Source organism: Acanthochromis polyacanthus, chromosome 22 (genome assembly GCF_021347895.1).
Source record: "Acanthochromis polyacanthus isolate Apoly-LR-REF ecotype Palm Island chromosome 22, KAUST_Apoly_ChrSc, whole genome shotgun sequence".
Classification (NCBI taxonomy): Eukaryota; Metazoa; Chordata; class Actinopteri; family Pomacentridae; genus Acanthochromis; species Acanthochromis polyacanthus.
In genome coordinates, this window is record NC_067134.1 from 6,550,519 (window position 1) to 6,569,935 (window position 19,417).

At 40.9% G+C, this 19,417-nt stretch overlaps 1 protein-coding gene across 1 annotated transcript in view; it reads right to left on the minus strand.

Annotated features, from left to right (window-relative positions):
- Positions 1-4,085: 4,085 nt before the first annotated feature.
- The window catches only part of LOC110971368 (T-box transcription factor TBX19-like), a 15,580-nt gene continuing 248 nt past the window's right edge, over positions 4,086-19,417 (minus strand). The window contains exons 1-9 of the mRNA XM_051941988.1: positions 19,365-19,417; positions 16,920-17,165; positions 12,359-12,635; positions 8,334-8,468; positions 7,506-7,567; positions 7,337-7,395; positions 5,417-5,575; positions 4,988-5,111; positions 4,086-4,907 (exon numbers count right to left, since the gene is read on the minus strand). The exon at positions 19,365-19,417 is cut by the window's right edge and continues 248 nt beyond it. Of these exons, the coding sequence (XP_051797948.1) occupies positions 4,742-4,907; positions 4,988-5,111; positions 5,417-5,575; positions 7,337-7,395; positions 7,506-7,567; positions 8,334-8,468; positions 12,359-12,635; positions 16,920-17,164 (1,227 nt within the window). The 5' untranslated portion in view covers position 17,165; positions 19,365-19,417 and the 3' untranslated portion in view covers positions 4,086-4,741. The remainder of the gene's footprint in view (positions 4,908-4,987; positions 5,112-5,416; positions 5,576-7,336; positions 7,396-7,505; positions 7,568-8,333; positions 8,469-12,358; positions 12,636-16,919; positions 17,166-19,364) is intronic.

Genomic DNA, 19,417 nt, shown 5'->3' on the forward strand with positions numbered 1-19,417 from the left:
CCATCATCGCTAACCTATCTGATATGGTCGGCGTTGTTTTTGACACAAACATATCTGTGGAGTGTGCATAAACACGGGGTCCACTTTCCCTCATGTTTACTTTACATAAACGGCAAGAATCGTCCGGCGACATGGCGAAAGAAGCAAACACATGAGCAAACACAGCAATGATTCTTTTTCGTGGTGCTGCCGTCGCTCTGCATTTACGTCAGCGGCTAGCAGTGACACGATTGGCTGTGAGCTTCAACTGCCCCAGACTGACTGACATATGCAGCGCCCAATCAACGGCTGTGGAAAATTTTAAACTGCTCCACCCCTACAAGAAAATGAATAGCAGGTACCCAGCCTGTATCTCACTTGAGATTCAGGCTGGTGGTAGCCAGCCTACCTCCAAGTACTTGTTTGATTATTAATTCTTTGGAGTATGTATGTAAATGTCAGTTTTACATTTTGAGCCGTAAGGTGACATATTAAAGACACTTTTGGGGTTTTGGAGGGAATGTTTCACATTCGTGTTAGCATGGAAAATCAACTTTTACACAGAAATGTAAGATGATTGAAGATGTTAATTTTTGCCCAGCTGGATTATTGTATTTCCAGACAATGTCTATATTTCTCTGATTCACTTACCCGTAGTCTGGGAGTTATTGAAAAGCAGAGTAACAACAGTCCATTCAGCAGATAGTGTCCAGGCAGGAGTTGACTCACTATAACCATTTTAAGACATACACAATATATATATTCAAGAATAACAACTCATTCTGCTTTGATGAATGAAATAGTATGTTTTATTGACAATGGGAGAAACAATGAGGGTCTTCATGTCTTCAGTGAGGGCTCTCGGGATGCTGGAGGATAGATAGATACGATAGATATTAATAAACATATTTGTTAAATACTTACAAGTATAAGTTTATGCATTATAAAGGGTCTCATATAAAGGACGTAGTCTTGACAATTAAAAAGAGGTAGCGATGTAGCTAGGTAGCTTTCAAAGAAGAGCTAACAAGCACATGGCAATGCCTGAAAGTCGGTCATCTGCCAATATTCACAAATACAGATAAATGTATGCACCACAAAGGGCTTCTGATATAATATAAAGACGTTAAAATTAAAACGAGGTAGCGACTCATCAACAATTAATCCGTCAATATATCCCTGGAGATAACTTCACAGCTAACAGCAGAGTCGAGCTAAAAAAAGTAGCAGAAATTCGGTCGTCTACCAAGATAAAAAATATATATAATTACGCTGCGCAAATACAAATAAAGCTCAGCATGTGCATCATAAGAGCCTCTGATAAAATATAGGCAGTTGACAATTCAAAAGAGGAAGGCATTTCATCAACTTACCTCCACATATACTCAACGACCTGCAGTGCAAATAAACGGTGGATATCACTGTAGAAGCGGTGCTTGGAACTAAACAAGCCTCCACAACCCGGAAGTAGACTGGAAGAAAGCGTACAACGGCACCCTATGGGAGTGTCGCAACTCTTACTATCTCTAGGGCTCTGGTCACTCTGTATTTGTTTGGGATTATTTTATGTCTAATCTTTTATAATTCTCTAAAGTAAAACTTAAATCAAACATCTCCAGCTTCTGTTGATAATTCAGTACATTTTACTGCAACAAGGAAAGAACTGAATGTTTGGACTTTTTCTTCATGGAGTCAGGAACTTGGTTTTAGTGTTTTGGTTTCTTCGTCCTGTTTTTAAATGAAATCAAAGACTGGATTTAATTCCTAGTAGCATCTAGCACAGGGGTGTCAAACTCAGTTCCTGGAGGACCACTATCCTCTATGTTCTAGATGTTTCCTTCTTACAACACACCTGATTCAAATGATCAGCTTATCATTAAGCTCAGCAGAAGCCTGATAATGAGCCTGATCATTTGAATCAGGTGTGTTGGAAGAGGGAAGCATCTAAAACATGCAGGATAGTGGCCCTCCAGGAACTGAGTTTGACACCCCCGATCTAGCAGCTTAGTTCTCTTCTTATGACTGTAAGTGTGCATAAAAAACATTTAAGCTTCATTATTAGAATATCTGAAGAAACCAGAACTCAACCTCACTGACTGCTGAGAGACTTCACAGAACATCAGTATCCATCCATCCATCCATCATCCATCAATCATCCATCATCATCCATCATCCATCCATCCATCATCCATCAATCCATCCATCATCCATCATCCATCCATCCATCATCCATCCATCCTTCCATCCATCATCCATCCATCATCCATCCATAAATCATCCAGCCATCCATCCATCCATCATCCATCATCCATCCATCCAGCCATCATCATCCATCCATCCATCATCATCCATCCTTCCATCCATCATCCATCCATCATCCATCCATCAATCATCCATCCATCCATCCATCATCCATCCTTACATCCATCCATAAATCATCCATCCATCATCCATCCATCCATCCATCCATCCATCCATCCATCCATCCATCATCATCCATCCATCCATCCATCCATCCATCCATCATCAATCATCCATCCATCCATCCATCATCCATCCATCCATCCATCCATCCATCATCCATCCATCATCCATCCATCCATCCATCCATCCATCCATCCATCATCATCCATCCATCCATCCATCCATCCATCCATCCATCCATCATCATCCATCCATCCATCCATCCATCCATCCATCATCAATCATCCATCCATCCATCCATCATCCATCCATCCATCCATCCATCCATCCATCATCCATCCATCATCCATCCATCCATCCATCCATCCATCCATCCATCCATCCATCCATCATCCATCCATCCATCATCCATCCATCATCCACTTAGTGCTCTGGTGAAGGCAGGGGACACCCTGGACAGGTCACCAGTCTGTCACAGGGCTACATATACAGACACACAATCACACTCACATTCACACCTACGGACAATTTAGAGATGATTCATAATCTGTCCTATATTATTCATAGTGCTAATAATACATTTTTAAAAAATGATACAGAAATCATGTATTTAAATGTATTTGTGCTTTTATTCAGTTTGACTATTCTTTGCAAAGTTATAAAAGTTATATACTTTATATTTATGCATATTATATTTAATTTGTCTATATATACAAATGTTATAAACAAGTACTGATATCTTTAAATGGCAGGTTGAGAAAATCACAATTCAAATTGTTCTAATTATTATTGTTATCGTATTTATACTGCAAAAGTCCAAAATTATGTGAAAATGCATGTACATAGTTCTAGTGAAATAAATAACGTCTGCTTCGTGGCCTCTAGAAACAGGAAACACACTGCAGATCACTGACAGTAAAATAATACATCTCTCTGATGCACTTTGACAACAGAAACACACAGAAACAAAAAGAATCCTGGCATCCTTTATCCTCTCAGCACGCTGTGGTTAACTAGCAGATATAACTGATGAGAGGTGTGTTAGTCAGACACACACACAGGATGCTCACTTCACTTCATCAGTCATCTAGAATACACCGGACACAAACACGTCAGGGCAGTGTGACAGTAGATCATGTGACTGACTGAGGGTAGAGCTCAGTTATTATTTTTATTTTTGTTTTATCTATTATTTTGGGCCTCAAATACTTTTACACACACATAAACTTACAAATAAAAAACTAAATTAAATACAATTAAATGAAATTGAAAGATCGAACTTTGACAAAAGGGCACTTTGGGCATCAAGGGGCAAAAGGGGCAGGTGACTGTACTTGAATTATTGAAACCAGAATTAAATGTTCCTCTAATCAGATGCTGCCGACAGATGCTCTAACAGGACATCACCTGTTAGTGCTCACCTGTAGGATGTCACCTGTTAGAACTCATCTGTTAGAGCTCACCTGTTAGAGCTCACCTGTGTAACGATCCAGGGCTGTTATCATATTTTGTTTCATTGTTTTCACAGTAAAGATAATCAGAGTAGATGGTGTTCCACCTGCTCGTTAACCTCCAAGTGTTCTCTGTTCTACTTGGTGTACTGAGTACTTGGTGTACTGAATATTTGGTATACTTGGTGTACTATGTGCTTGGTGTAGAGAAATGACCAGATACTACTATCAAACTGTCAGTAAATCTTTATTGACATGGAGCAGAGCAACATCAGAACAACAAAGACGTTCAATCGTTGGTTTCTATTTCTCAGCAACAATCAGAGGCAACAATAGGAAGCGTGGACGCAAATCAGACAGCAGGGGGCGCCACAACATCAGCACTATGAGGGTTACAGGTACATTTACCTGCAGGTACAGGTAGCCAAAAACACCAACCAGTAGCCACAAGGTCACCACAACATATTTACAGGTATTTACAGGTAGTACTGGTTTGGACCAGTAACTACCAGCAGGTACACAGAACCACAGGCAGTTACTAGTAGTTACTGATAGTTACTAGTAGCCACTAACAGATATTAAAAGCCACCAGTAGATATTGGTAGCCACTAGTAGATATTAGTATCCACTAGTATATGTGGTTAAATACAAGTCATTTGTTTGCAGTTTCTGTTTTTACAAATAGTCACAAATACTCACTATTAGCTGCCAGTATGTACAAATATGTATCAATGGTGGTTACCATTAGTTACCACTGGTTACCAGCGGTTACCACTGGCTGCCACTGGTTACCACGGTTACCAGTGGTAACCAGCTATTAACAGTGGTGACTAATAACCTCCTCGTGGGTCATCAGTGTGATTCATCTCAGCCAATCACATCCCTTCTCAGAAGGAGTGGGTGGAACTTGGTGGCCACCCAGCTCCGCCCACTCTCCCGTGACTGGGGGGTTGCATGAGGCTCTCGCTGCTGATTGGTCCATGGAGAGCCCCGCATGGTGAGTGGGAGGGACTTAGCTCACTGCAGCCGACCGTCCACAGACAGGGATACTGACTGGAAGCACACAGAGTTAGTTCACCTGTACATCACCTGTATGGTTAATGCAACACCTGTGGCCGTGGCCGGAGCCTCACCTGGAGCTGTGGGGAGGAGGGGCCTGTGAAGAAGGAGCACCGCTGGTCAGGGGAAGGGACGAGGAGGAGGAGGAGGCAGGACGAGGAGAAGTACTGGTCCAACCATCTGATAGGACCTGGACACCTTAAGACACACAGTCAGTACTGCATGAGATGTACTCTGAGTCCTGCATCAGTACTACAGGTACAGTTGGTACTGCCTCAGATATACTCTGAGTTCTGTTTCACTACGACAGGTACAGTCAGTACTGCATCAGATGTACTCTGAGTACTGCATCAGTACTACAGGTACAGTCAGTACTGCATCAGATGTACTCTGAGTACTGCTTCAGTATTACAGTACAAGTCCACATCTGTATACTGAACATATAAACAGTTTCTACATGCTGTATTTAAAACATATCTTTTGAAGTATTTCTATGATGTTACCTGATGAGTGTGAGCGGTGTGGCAGGTAGGCGGATGGATAAGGTGTGTGTCTCCCAGGGTAACCATGGTGTTTGTAACCATGGTGATGGTGTGATGTCAGCGGGAGGCCGCTGCCATAAGGAAAAGCTCCACCTCCTCCGGCCGAGCACAAGGACCAACCTGAAAAAAACATCAAAGGATCCAAGGTCACCGCTGACCACAACACTGAACAACCACAACACAACAAACTGAAGCAGCTCATCTTCATGGACATGAAGGTCATCACCAGCAGACGGGTCGACCCACCATCATCAAGACCTTCAGTGATCGTATACAACGAGTAAAGTCAGAGAACTTTATGTCTGAACCTTTGATCATCACTAAGGGTGCACCTCAAGGCTCCATCTTGGGCCCAACTTTGCCTTCCATCTCCATAAATGATGTGTCCAAAGCAATTGGTGCCTCCAGATACAGCTCTATGCTGATGACACCATTATTTACTCCACTGGTCCATCACTTCGCTCTGCTGCTTCTACCTTTAACTCAGCCTTACTTCAGTACAGGAGTCTTTTCAGGACCTTCACTTGTTCCTCAGTTCTAAGAAAACTAAATGTCTGCTATTTAACTGGACAGTGTCCCCAGCCTAACCCTAACCCTTAAGGAACATCATGGTTTTTCTCCTGATAACATACGACCTGCAACAGAACCTCATAACTCATCACTGGACCCAAGTCCACATCATGGAATCTAAAATACCAACCAGAAGAACTTTATCTGTTAAATAACACATGCTGTACTGCAGTAAATAGTAATATTAGAATTAAATAATACATGTTATACTGCTGTAAATAGTAATAACAGAGGTAAATAATACATACTGTAGTAAATAGTAATAATAAATGTTATACTGCAGTAAATAGTAATAATAAATGTTATACTGCACTAAATAGTAATACTAAATGTTATACTGCACTAAATAGTAATACTAAATGTTATACTGCACTAAATAGTAATACTAAATGTTATATTGCAGTAAATAGTAATAATAAATGTTATACTGCAGTAAATAGTAATAATAAATGTTATACTGCAGTAAATAGTAATAAATGTTATACTGCTGTAAATAGTAATAATAAATGTTATATTGTAGTAAATAGTAATAATACATAATATATTGCAGTAAATAGTAATAATAAATGTTATACTGCAGTAAATAGTAATAATAAATGTTACACTGCACTAAATAGTAATACTAAATGTTATACTGCACTAAATAGTAATACTAAATGTTATATTGCAGTAAATAGTAATAATAAATGTTATACTGCAGTAAATAGTAATAATGAATGTTATACTGCAGTAAATAGTAATACTAAATGTTATATTGCAGTAAATAGTAATAATAAATGTTATACTGCACTAAATAGTAATACTAAATGTTATACTGCACTAAATAGTAATACTAAATGTTATATTGCAGTAAATAGTAATAATACATGTTATACTGCAGTAAATAGTAATACTAAATGTTATATTGTAGTAAATAGTAATAATAAATGTTATACTGCACTAAATAGTAATACTAAATGTTATACTGCACTAAATAGTAATAATAAATGTTATACTGCACTAAATAGTAATACTAAATGTTATATTGCAGTAAATAGTAATAATAAATGTTATACTGCACTAAATAGTAATACTAAATGTTATATTGCAGTAAATAGTAATAATAAATGTTATACTGCTGTAAATAGTAATAATAAATGTTATATTGTAGTAAATAGTAATAATACATAATATATTGCAGTAAATAGTAATAATACATGTTATACTGCAGTAAATAGTAATAACAGAGGCAAATAATGCACGTTATACTGCAGTAAATAATAGTAATGGTGGTAAAAGTACACAGGAGGATAAAACATCTTTTTAACTCACAGGATTGAATTCCAACTCGATTCTCTGATGGGTCCGGTAAGCCCCGCCCCCCTGGGTTCCTGAGGACCAATCAGATGCTGCCATCACATAGTGTTTGAAGTACATGTTGAATATTTATGTGTATATGCTGTGCATTTTGTGTACATGTACTCTATGTGTGTGTTGGTACCTCTCCTTGGCGTCCAGGAAAGCTTTAGCAAACGGGTTGTATTTGATCTTCAGAGCTGTGATCTACAGAGGAACACGAGGAAAGGTTTTACCTCTGATCTATCTGGTAAATTAATTCTTTATTTCAGTGAAACAACAAAGTAGACATTCTACAGAACTGAGACCATCGGTGACATTTATCACTATATGTGGTTTAATCCAACAAGTCCTCCAATTCATACGACCACACAGGTCGTATGTAACGTGCACCGGAATACGACCCATGAGAGCGAATTTACGTTAGCGCCCCTACGGGGAAAAGGAACGCATTACGGGATTTAATTCACGAAACGGCTTTTCCCTCGTGAAACGGCTTTTTTCTGGCTTTCGCAACACGGGTTTAGGGTTAGGGTTAGGGATAGTGTTAAGTAAAAGTTTGTTCATGGTGACATTTCACCTGCGACACCAGAGTGTCGATATTTACTCAACCGCTAGAGGTCGCTTAACGTCAAAACGTAACAATCGGTCGTAATACGGGCGTGTACAGACAACCTATGGGGTCGTTTTTTGTTTGAGGACAGGCTCATTTAATCTGATTTAATCTGGCTGAATCTGGTCAAATCCTGTTTAATTTGGTTTATTCCGGTTTAATCAGGTTTCTTCTGGTTTCTTCTGGTTTAATCTGGTTTCTTCTGGTTTAATCTGGTTGAATCTGATTGAATCTGGTTTATTCTGGTTGAATCTGGTCAAATTCTGTTTAATCTGGTTTATTCTTCTTTAATCTGGTTTATTCTTCTTTAATCTGGTTTATTCTTCTTTAATCTGGTTTAATAAATCAGAGTGTTAGTACCTCTTCATTCTGGTAGGCAGTGACAGCGATAAACTGAGTTTCTTTGAAGGAAATGTTGGACACCAAACGATGACGAGAACCAACACAAACGATGTGGAGCTGAGGCTCGTATTTATGGAGAGAGTTCAACATAATCTGGAAGAAACAAAGAGAAGAGACAGTTTATACCTGGTGATACCTTGTTAAACCTGGTTATACTGTCAGTACTTGTTCATAGAACTTACAGTGAACAGCAGGAGAACACCTCAAAGATTCTGCAGGCTTCAGGACTCACTCTGTTCAGGTCCTGGTTCCACCTGGTTCTAGTGGAGAAACCCACCTCCGTTCTTCACAGTCAGGACCATGCATCCACTGTGGTAGTCCTGGTCAGGTTATCACCAAACATCTGGACTCCATCTGAGCCCAAATCATTGATCTTCATCTGACCAAAGAATGTTCTCCAACATCCATCAGGCTTCTTCTCATGTTCTTCAGCAAACTTTCATCTGGAAGCCCTGATTAGTGGAACTATGACTCCTTCTAGACCTCCTGATTAGTGGTACTATGACTCCTTCTAGACCTCCTGAGTGGTACTATGACTCCTTCTAGACCTCCTTAGTGGTACTATGACTCCTTCTAGACCTCCTTAGTGGTACTATGACTCCTTCTAGACCTCCTGATTAGTGGTACTGTGACTCCTTCTAGACCTCCTGATTAGTGGTACTATGACTCCTTCTAGACCTCCTTAGTGGTACTATGACTCCTTCTAGACCTCCTGATTAGTGGAACTATGACTCCTCCCAGACCTCCTGATTAGTGGTACTGTGACTCCTTCTAGACCTCCTGATTAGTGAAACTATGACTCCTTCTAGACCCCCTGATTAGTGGTACTATGACTCCTTCTATACCTCCTGATTAGTGGTACTATGACTCCTTCTAGACCTCCTGATTAGTGGAACTATGTCTCCTTCTAGACCTCCTGATTAGTGGTACTATGACTCCTTCTATACCTCCTGATTAGTGGTACTATGACTCCTTCTAGACCTCCTGATTAGTGGAACTATGACTCCTTCTATACCTCCTGATTAGTGGTACTATGACTCCTTCTATACCTCCTGATTAGTGGAACTATGACTCCTTCTAGACCTCCTGATTAGTGGTACTATGACTCCTTCTAGACCTCCTGATTCCTGCTGTCTCTGTGCTTCACTAGCTTTTAGTTGCTCACTGATCTTCCTGGATCTTTTTCCATCTTTGTCGAGTCTCTCAATCAGATGTTTCTCTTCCTCTGTTCAGGTCTTCTCCATGTGGAGCCATGATGCAGACATAGATAGATCCAGTCCATAGGTCCAGAAGTGAGAAGGTTCTGTTGTTCTCAGCTCCGTTTAGAATCCTGTTCATCAGTTAGACTGACTGGAATCATAGTTTGGTTCTTTGAGGCTCTTCTTTCTTTGTTCTTCTTCTTCTCGTCTTCTTCTCCTCTTCTTCTCCTCGTCTCCTCCTGTCCATTATCATCCTCTCCATGCTGAGAGTCTCTCTGTGTTGTCCTTTAGTGGGCGAGAGACTACAGCCTCTAATTAACCACTTCAGTCCCTCTCCTCGCTCACTTCACCTGCTCGCCCCCTCGTAACCACGGGAACGGGATAAACAGCTCTTAATTGGCCGGCGGCAGTTTAATGCACTTCCTGTCGAGAGCTGTTCACCACACACACACACACACACACACACATGCTGTTGTTTGTGTTTACCCATTATCCGTGTCCAAACATGACACGCACACGCTGCCGTAATGCGAGCTGGAACACAGAGGCTCGCTGTAATGAAATAATTGCTCAGCTTATTTGTACATTATGGTAATTATGTTTTTTACCGGGAAATTAATTTGGCCATCATGCTTGAGATGCTGCAGGCAGAGCGAGGTAAACTATATTCACAGCGAGCCCACACACACTCCAGCTAATGTGGTCCGCCAGCCGGGTCACATCTGAAGCCAGCCTCTCAATCTCAATAGAAAACTGTTTGTTTTTGTCGGCCGCTCCGAGAGCTCCCATTGGTTAATTGGCCTCGTTAGCGAGGGGGGGCTTGATGGATGAGGGAGAAAAGACAGATGGATAAAAGAGTGTTTGGGCCAAAAGACAAAGATGGCTCCACTCCATAAACCCTTCTGACTGACTGACGCTGGAACTACCTCCAACTGATCCACAGATGGTCGAAAAACTTTCACACTTTACTACAAGTACTGCAATACCGAGTACCAGAATACTCTGAAATACCTCACAGTAATCTGATTACTGAAAGAACAACAGCAGAACATGTACTCTGATCAATGATGAGAAGAATTTATAAAGACAATATTTAAGGGTCCAGCTGTGATTCCAGTCAGTCTAACTGATGAACATGGTTCTAAACGGAGCTGAGAACAACAGAACCTTCTCACTTCTGGACCTATGGACTGGATCTATCTATGTCTGCATCATGAGTCCACATGGAGAAGACCTGAACAGAGGAAGAGAAACATCTGACGGAGAGACTCGATAAAGATGGAAAAAGATCCAGGAAGATCAGTGAGCAACTGAAAACCAGAGAAGCACAGAGTCAGCAGGAATCAGGAGGTCTAGAAGGAGTCATAATACCACTAATCAGGAGGTCTAGAAGGAGTCATAGAATCACTAATCAGGAGGTCTAGAAGGAGTCATAGTTCCACTAATCAGGTCTAGAAGGAGTCATAGAATCACTAATCAGGAGTTCTGGAAGGAGTCATAGTACCACTAATCAGGAGGTCTAGAAGGAGTCATAGTTCCACTAATCAGGTCTAGAAGGAGTCATAGAATCACTAATCAGGAGTTCTGGAAGGAGTCATAGTTCCACTAATCAGGAGGTCTAGAAGGAGTCATAGTTCCACTAATCAGGAGGTCTAGAAGGAGTCATAGAATCACTAATCAGGAGTTCTGGAAGGAGTCATAGTACCACTAATCAGGAGGTCTAGAAGGAGTCATAGAATCACTAATCAGGAGTTCTGGAAGGAGTCATAGTTCCACTAATCAGGAGGTCTAGAAGGAGTCATAGAATCACTAATCAGGAGTTCTGGAAGGAGTCATAGTTCCACTAATCAGGAGGTCTAGAAGGAGTCATAGTTCCACTAATCAGGATGTCTAGAAGGAACCATAGTACCACTAATCAGGAGTCTAGAAGGAGTCATAGTTCCACTAATCAGGAGGTCTAGAAGGAGTCATAGTACCACTAATCAGGAGTATTAGAAGGAGTCATAGTACCACTAATCAGGAGTATTAGAAGGAGTCGTAGTACCACTAATCAGGAGGTCTAGAAGGAGTCATAGTACCACTAATCAGGGGGTCTTGAAAGAGTCATAGTTTCACTAATCAGGAGGTCTAGAAGGAGTCATAGTTTCACTAATCAGAGCTCCTAAAATGACTCCACAGACAGTGAACTACTTTCTCCATCCAGCTGTAAAAACATACATCAGCTGCTTCATACTGGTTTCAGGGGTTTCTATGGAAACCAGAGTTAGTGTGAAGCTCAGACAGTGTGAAGGAACCTTCAGAACATCAACCTCTATGGACGGAGGACCAGAACTAAACCTCTTTGCTGCTCAGAACTAAACTTCCAGATAAAAGTTTGCTGAAGAACATGAGAAGAAGCCTGATGGATGCTGGAGAACATTCTTTGGTCAGATGAAGATCAATGAGTTGGGCTCAGATGGAGTCCAGATGTTTGGTGAGAACCTGACCAGGACTACCACAGTGGATGCATGGTCCTGACGGTGAAGCATGGAGGTGGGTTTCTCATCTAGAACCAAGAGGAACCAGGACCTGGACAGTGTGAATCCTGAAGCCAGCAGAACTTTTGAGGTGTTCTCCAGAGAAAGGTAGAGCCCCTCCAGTAAAGAGCAGCTGAAGAAACCAGAGAAGAATGTGAGAAGATGTGAGCAGAAATGAGTGGACTCGGGTTCCTTCATGAAGAGGACTGAAGAGGAACATCTGAAGGACTTAATAAAGAATGAATCAGTGGTTTAGTCAGAACCTCACCTGTCCTCCTCCGTTCACCTTGTTGGTCAGTTTGACTTTGTTGAAGGTCACGGCTGCCTTCATCCAATGAGCCCCAAAGTTGGGAGAGTCTGGGTGGATGTAGATGCCGCCATGGCCCCGCCCCTCGCCCCGCCCCTCTGCCCGGCCGGCTGCCACCCACTCCCCATTCACGAACTTCCACCGACAGCTGTCAGCCGGAACGAAGTCCAGCAGGAAGGAGTACATGGAGCTGGGATCCAGACCGGAGACGCTGACCTTCAGCACCGGGAACATCCTCCTGGAGGAGACAAGAAGTCCATCACTGAGGACATTCAGTCACATGTAGAAGTATAAACATCTGGTTCTGTCAAAAACATCTGGTTTAGTCCAGCTCCAGAAGAAAATCTGTCCATTCAGCTGATAAATTATAAACTTTGTTCATTGGTTTATCTCTGACTGGCATAAACTGAGGCTTTAATTGACAGATTTTCATTTTTTTTGTATTATTTTCTTCCTCTGATTCTGGTTTCATTCTGATTTTGTTTTCTGTCTTAGAACTTGCAGGTTGTTTCTATAAATTACATCAATTAAGAGAAAAGCCTCTTTCTGACTGAGGAACTGACAAACAGGAGGTAAATGTCTGATTTATTCATCACTGAACCAGATCTGGTCTCTGAAGGAAGCAGATCTTCTCTGGATTAGATCTGTTGAGGGAAACATTAAACTAACCTTAATAAAACTTCAGTCCATCAGGCTGCAGCTTTAACTCGTCTAAACGTTCATTAGAATATTTTACTGGATCGTTTTTATCCATTCAGGTTAAAACTGCTGAGATTTTAGATTTAGCTTCATCTGGTTCATTACTATCATTGTTATCATCACCCTTTTTATTACTGTTATTCTTTTTATTGTTATTTATGATGGTTATTGTTATTATTATGCATCTGTTATCTCAGTTAATTCTATTTTAAATTAAATCTATAAATATGTTTGATTGGAAAAGAAAAAAAGACTTCTGTTCTAGCAGCTTGTCTGTTTCACGGTCGTTACTGGAGGTGCGTTTGTTTTAGGGTCGTTACTGGAGGTGCATTTGTTTTAGAGTCGTTACTGGAGGTGCGTTTGTTTTAGTCGTTACTGGAGGTGCGTTTGTTTTAGGGTCGTTACTGGAGGTGCATTTGTTTTAGAGTCGTTACTGGAGGTGCATTTGTTTTAGGGTCGTTAGTGGAGGTGCGTTTGTTTAAGAGTCGTTACTGGAGGCGCGTTTGTTTTAGGGTTGTTAGTGAAGGTGCGTTTGTTTTAGAGTCGTTACTGGAGGTGCGTTTGTTTTCGGGTCATTACTGGAGGTGAGTTTGTTGTAGAGTCGTTAGTGGAGGTGCGTTTGTTTTAGATTCCTTACTGGAGGTGCGTTTGTTTTAGGGTCGTTACTGGAGGTGAGTTTGTTTTAGATTCCTTACTGGAGGTGCGTTTGTTTTAGGGTCGTTACTGGAGGTGCGTTTGTTTTAGGGTCGTTACTGGAGGTGCGTTTGTTTTAGGGTCGTTACTGGAGGTGCATTTGTTTTAGGGTCGTTAGTGGAGGTGCGTTTGTTTAAGAGTCGTTACTGGAGGCGCGTTTGTTTTAGGGTTGTTAGTGAAGGTGCGTTTGTTTTAGAGTCATTACTGGAGGTGCGTTTGTTTTAGGGTCATTACTGGAGGTGAGTTTGTTGTAGAGTCGTTAGTGGAGGTGCGTTTGTTTTAGATTCCTTACTGGAGGTGCGTTTGTTTTAGGGTCGTTACTGGAGGTGAGTTTGTTTTAGATTCCTTACTGGAGGTGCGTTTGTTTTAGGGTCGTTACTGGAGGTGAGTTTGTTTTAGGGTCGTTACTGGAGGTGCGTTTGTTTTAGAGTCGTTAGTGGAGGTGCGTTTGTTTTAGATTCCTTACTGGAGGTGCGTTTGTTTTAGGGTCGTTACTGGAGGTGCGTTTGTTTTAGGGTCGTTAGTGGAGGTGCGTTTGTTTTAGGGTCATTACTGGAGGTGCGTTTGTTTTAGAGTCCTTACTGGAGGTGCATTTGTTTTAGGGTCCTTACTGGAGGTGCGTGTGTTATAGAGTCGTTACTGGAGGTGCATTTGTTTTAGGGTCGTTCGTGAAGGTGCGTTTGTTTTAGGGTCATTAGTGGAGGTGCGTTTGTTTTTGGGTCGTTACTGGAGGTGCGTTTGTTTTAGGGTCGTTAGTGGAGTTGCGTTTGTTTTAGGGTCGTGAGTGGAGGTGCGTTTGTTTTAGGGTCGTTACTGGAGGTGCGTTTGTATTAGAGTCATTTGTGCAGGTGCGTTTGTTTTTGGGTCGTTAGTGAAGGTGCGTTTGTTTTAGGGTCGTTACTGGAGGTGGGTTTGTTTTATGGTCGTTACTGGAGGTGCGTTTGTTTTAGTTTTGTTACTGGAGGTGCATTTGTTTTTGGGTCGTTACTGGAGGTGCGTTTGTTTTAGGGTCGTTAGTGGAGTTGCGTTTGTTTTATGGTCGTTACTGGAGGTGCGTTTGTTTTAGGGTCGTTAGTGGAGTTGCGTTGCGTTTGTTTTATGGTCGTTACTGGAGGTGAGTTTGTTTTAGGGTCGTTAGTGGAGGTGCGTTTGTTTTAGGGTCGTTAGTGGAGTTGCGTTTGTTTTAGGGTCGTTACTGGAGGTGCGTTTGTTTTAGGGTCGTTACTGGAGGTGCGTTTGTTTTAGGGTCGTTAGTGGAGGTGCGTTTGTTTTAGGGTCGTTACTGGAGGTGCGTTTGTTTTAGGGTCGTTAGTGGAGGTGCGTTTGTTTTAGGGTCGTTACTGGAGGTGCGTTTGTTTTAGGGTCGTTAGTGGAGGTGCGTTTGTTTTAGGGTCGTTACTGGAGGTGCGTTTGTTTTAGGGTCGTTACTGGAGGTGCGTTTGTTTTAGGGTCGTTACTGGAGGTGCGTTTGTTTTAGGGTCGTTACTGGAGGTGCATTTGTTTTAGTTTTGTTACTGGAGGTGCGTTTGTTTTAGGGTCGTTAGTGGAGTTGCGTTTGTTTTAGGGTCGTTACTGGAGGTGCGTTTGTTTTAGGGTCGTTACTGGAGGTGCGTTTGTTTTAGGGTCGTTACTGGAGGTGCGTTTGTTTTAGGGTCGTTACTGGAGGTGCGTTTGTTTTAGGGTCGTTACTGGAGGTGCGTTTGTTTTAGGGTCGTTAGTGGAGTTGCGTTTGTTTTAGGGTCGTTACTGGAGGTGTGTTTGTTTTATGATTTTTATAAAATCCATGTGAATCTAAACCTCTCACATAGAGGTTTCCACTGACAGCGGCTGAAGTGTTCGCTGCAGGTGTAAATGGAGAGTTTCTCTGCAGATCAGCACACCTTGGCTAGAACACCCAGGGAACAGCCAGAGAACATCCAGAGAACAACGAGAGAACCCCACGCTGACCCGATAATGAGGCTAATGAAGAACCTCAATTAGCAGCATAATGATCCACCAAATATTCCTTCAGTATTCACTAAACTCTGCAGAACACTGGGTTGTAGAAAACAGTCAGAACAACACATCTGGACTGAGCAGAACCAGGAGAAGCAGGAGAAGCAGCAGAAGCAGGATTTCTTTGGCTTTCCTTTGAAAACCACTTCCTCTGTTCCAGTCAGGGTTCCTTCCTCCCAGAGAACATCTGGTCAGTACGTCTTCTTCTTGTGTCCACTCATTCTGCTAAATTGAAAGAAAATCTGTCGTTCCAAACCTGCTGATAAAATCAGGACTTCATTATCAGAGAATCATCTTTGGGACTTCACTGAAACCCTGAGCTTCTTCCTTCAACCTCTCGAACCTCCTGAAAGAATCTGAACCTCCTTAAGAATCCCAACAAACACAAAATAATTTTCTTTAAGACCTATAGAACCTCCTTAAGGACCCGAACAAACATATTAAACCTCCTGAAAAATGTGAACCTCTTTAAGATCTACGGAACCTCAACAAATAAATGTAAAGCCTCCTTCACTGATTCTAGAACCACTAATAAATTCTCCCCAGCCTCAGCAAAGAACCTGCAACCTCTTCAAGAACCTGAACAAACACATAATAAACCTCCTTAAGACCTAAAGAACCTCAACAAATCAATGTGAAGCCTCCTTCCTTACCTCTACAACCTCCAGGAAGCTCTTTATAATCCCTGGAACCTCTAAAAAAAATCTGATTTATGATCCCTGGAACTTCTAAAAGTCTCATTTATAATTTCTAATCTGTGTAATGAAGAACCTCAACAGACACCTCTAGAACCTCCTTTGTTAGCTCTGGGGGACCAACCTCTTGGTTCCAGAGGTACAGATGAAGGTTCTTTAGCTGTCCACTGATGTGTCTGCTGAGGTTCTGAAGGTCTTGGAGACCCGCTGTTCTTTCAGTGGGGTTCTTGTTGAGGCTGTGGAGGTTTTAGAGGTTTTCAGAACTAATGAAGAAGGTTCTAGAGGTGTTTGTTGAGAGTCTTGAAGAGTTTCAGGGGACTTGTTGAGTGGAAACCAATGAAGACAAAGTGAGGATCTGAGTGGAGGTTCTAGACCAGATGTTGTCCAACACTTCAGGAGACGCTCTTCCTGCTCTTTAAGGTCTGAGGTTCTGCTCTCACCGTCCGTTCTTGGTGACGATCATCTCGTTGGTGATCTGCTGGAACTTCCTCCATAGCTCGGCGTCCTCCAGAACCACCCTCAGCTCCCTCTCCGTTGGGTCTCCTTTCTCCCGGCCGGCCTGCAGCTCGTTCTCCACGGCGCTCAGCAGCCGAGACATGCAGCGTTCTGCCGAGCCGGGGCTGGTCCGGTCCGCTCCAGAACCCGAGGAGGAGTCCCCATCCTCCTGCAGACCCTCCACCTTCATCCTGGACCACAGAGGAGCACACAGGAGACCCTCACAGAACACTCAGAGAACCCATAGAGAACCCTCAGAGAACCCACAGAGAACCCTCACAGAACCCACAGAGAACCCTCAGAGAACCCACAGAGAACCCACAGAGAACCCTCACAGAACCCACAGAGAACCCTCACAGAACCCACAGAGAACCCTCAGAGAACACACACAAAACACACAGAGAACCCATAGAGAACCCTCAGAGAACCCACAGAGAACCCACAGAGAACCCTCACAGAACCCACAGAGAACCCTCACAGAACCCACAGAGAACCCTCAGAGAACACACACAAAACACACAGAGAACCCACAGAATTGGTCTCAGCAAACATCAATCAATAATCAATCAATCAATCAATCAATCAGTCAATCAGTCAGAAGGTTGTTCATAAATTCTACAGATTTATTCCACAGAATCACATAAAAACATCGAAGATCCAGAAATAATAATAATAATGTTAACAATAACAATTATTATTGTTTAAACCAACAATGATTATTATAATTTATGTTTATGAAATCAGTGGATACAAAGCTGCAGCTTGAAATGATCCAAACTAATAAAAGGATTCTTTCATTTACTGACGTCTGAAGATTAAAAACATGAATTAATTCTATAAATAAAACCTGAATTAATATAATAATAAAACCTGAATTAGTTCTATAAATAAAACCTGAATAAATATAATAATAAAACCTGAATTAGTTCTATAAATAAACCCTGAATAAATATAATAATAAAACCTGAATTAGTTCTAATAATTAAACCTAAATAATTGTGTAAATAAAGCCTATTTCAGGACGTATCGGAGTTCGTTTTAAAATGACTCTCTGGAGGATTTAAAGCTTTAAACGGATCCGTTCTCTAAATGAATCCATTAATTATTTAAATCCAACAAGTTTCAACAGTTTATTATCAAATTAATCCGTTTAGTGGATTAAAATCAGCCTGAAATGAGCCGAATGTGGAATTATTCCTGCTGATAAAATAAAACATGAATCTGTGCAGTTTTCATTTCATTCAGTTTTTAATTCTCTGACATTTTCTGTACGTTTCATCACTAAACTGGATTTAAAATCTGATTTCTGATCCCTAAAAGCTGAATTCTGTTTAATTTGAATCCACAGAAATCACAAATCTGATTTCCTGACGTCTTTTCACTCCGTCTGCGTTCATTTTCTTTGTCCGTTCGAGCAGAAACTCTGCCGTAGAATCAGGAATAATTATTATTATTTAATTAAGACTCTGCTGTAGATGATAATTATTATTATTTTATTAATACTCATTATTCTATTCAGACGCTGCTTAAATAATCATAATGATCATTTTATCAAGGCGCTGCTGCAATTAATAATTATTTTTCCATTTAAGGCATTTTCATTCCACACAATTTAAAGACCAAATGTAATTAATTAAAATCATAAATGTATCTTTACATCAGTAATAATGAGTTAAAATGGTCAGTTACAGGAAACATTTATGATGAATGCAGCCGTCTGAAGCTTTCTATTTGAAACGCCGCTCAGACGAGTTATTTGTTTTATTCTGTTTATTCTGCAGGAAATCATTTATTTCTGACAGCACTTTGACTTTAAAAGGTCAAACTAAATCGGATAATTAGCTTTTATTGTGAAAATTACCACTAAACAGTGTGGATTAATTTTCTGTTTTATGAAAAAAATCTGAACTCATTAATTAGAAAAATATCAGAAACTGTTACGAAGTTTTTCAGGTTTATTTCACTGCAGGTTTTTGAGTTTATTCAGGAAAAATTAAGACAAAAATTAACTGTGAGAAATTAAAATCAGTGTTTGAGGAAATATTTCAGATGTAATCTTTAAAGAATTCGAATCCCGAGAAAACTCTTTAAGATGTAAAATGTTGTGTTTTACTATTATAGTATTATATTTATGTCTTTTATTTTATTAAAAACTGCTTTTAAATAAACAATCATTAAATCTCCTCCTAGAATCTTCATGAATAAGACAAAATGAATGTAAAACACGGTTTAACCGGCCGTTGATGCAGAAACGTCAAATAAAAACCTGCTTTAAGACGCGTTCATTTGATAAACTTTATTGCTGTCGGCTAAAGTTTTCCTGTGTGGAATAATTCAGGCTGTTTAAAGCGTCTCGGTGCAGGAAAAGCTGCAGCTGAAGCCGGTCTTACCTGAGTCCAGGTGAAATAATCCAAACGCTGAAGAAGCAGCAGCTCAGAGTCCA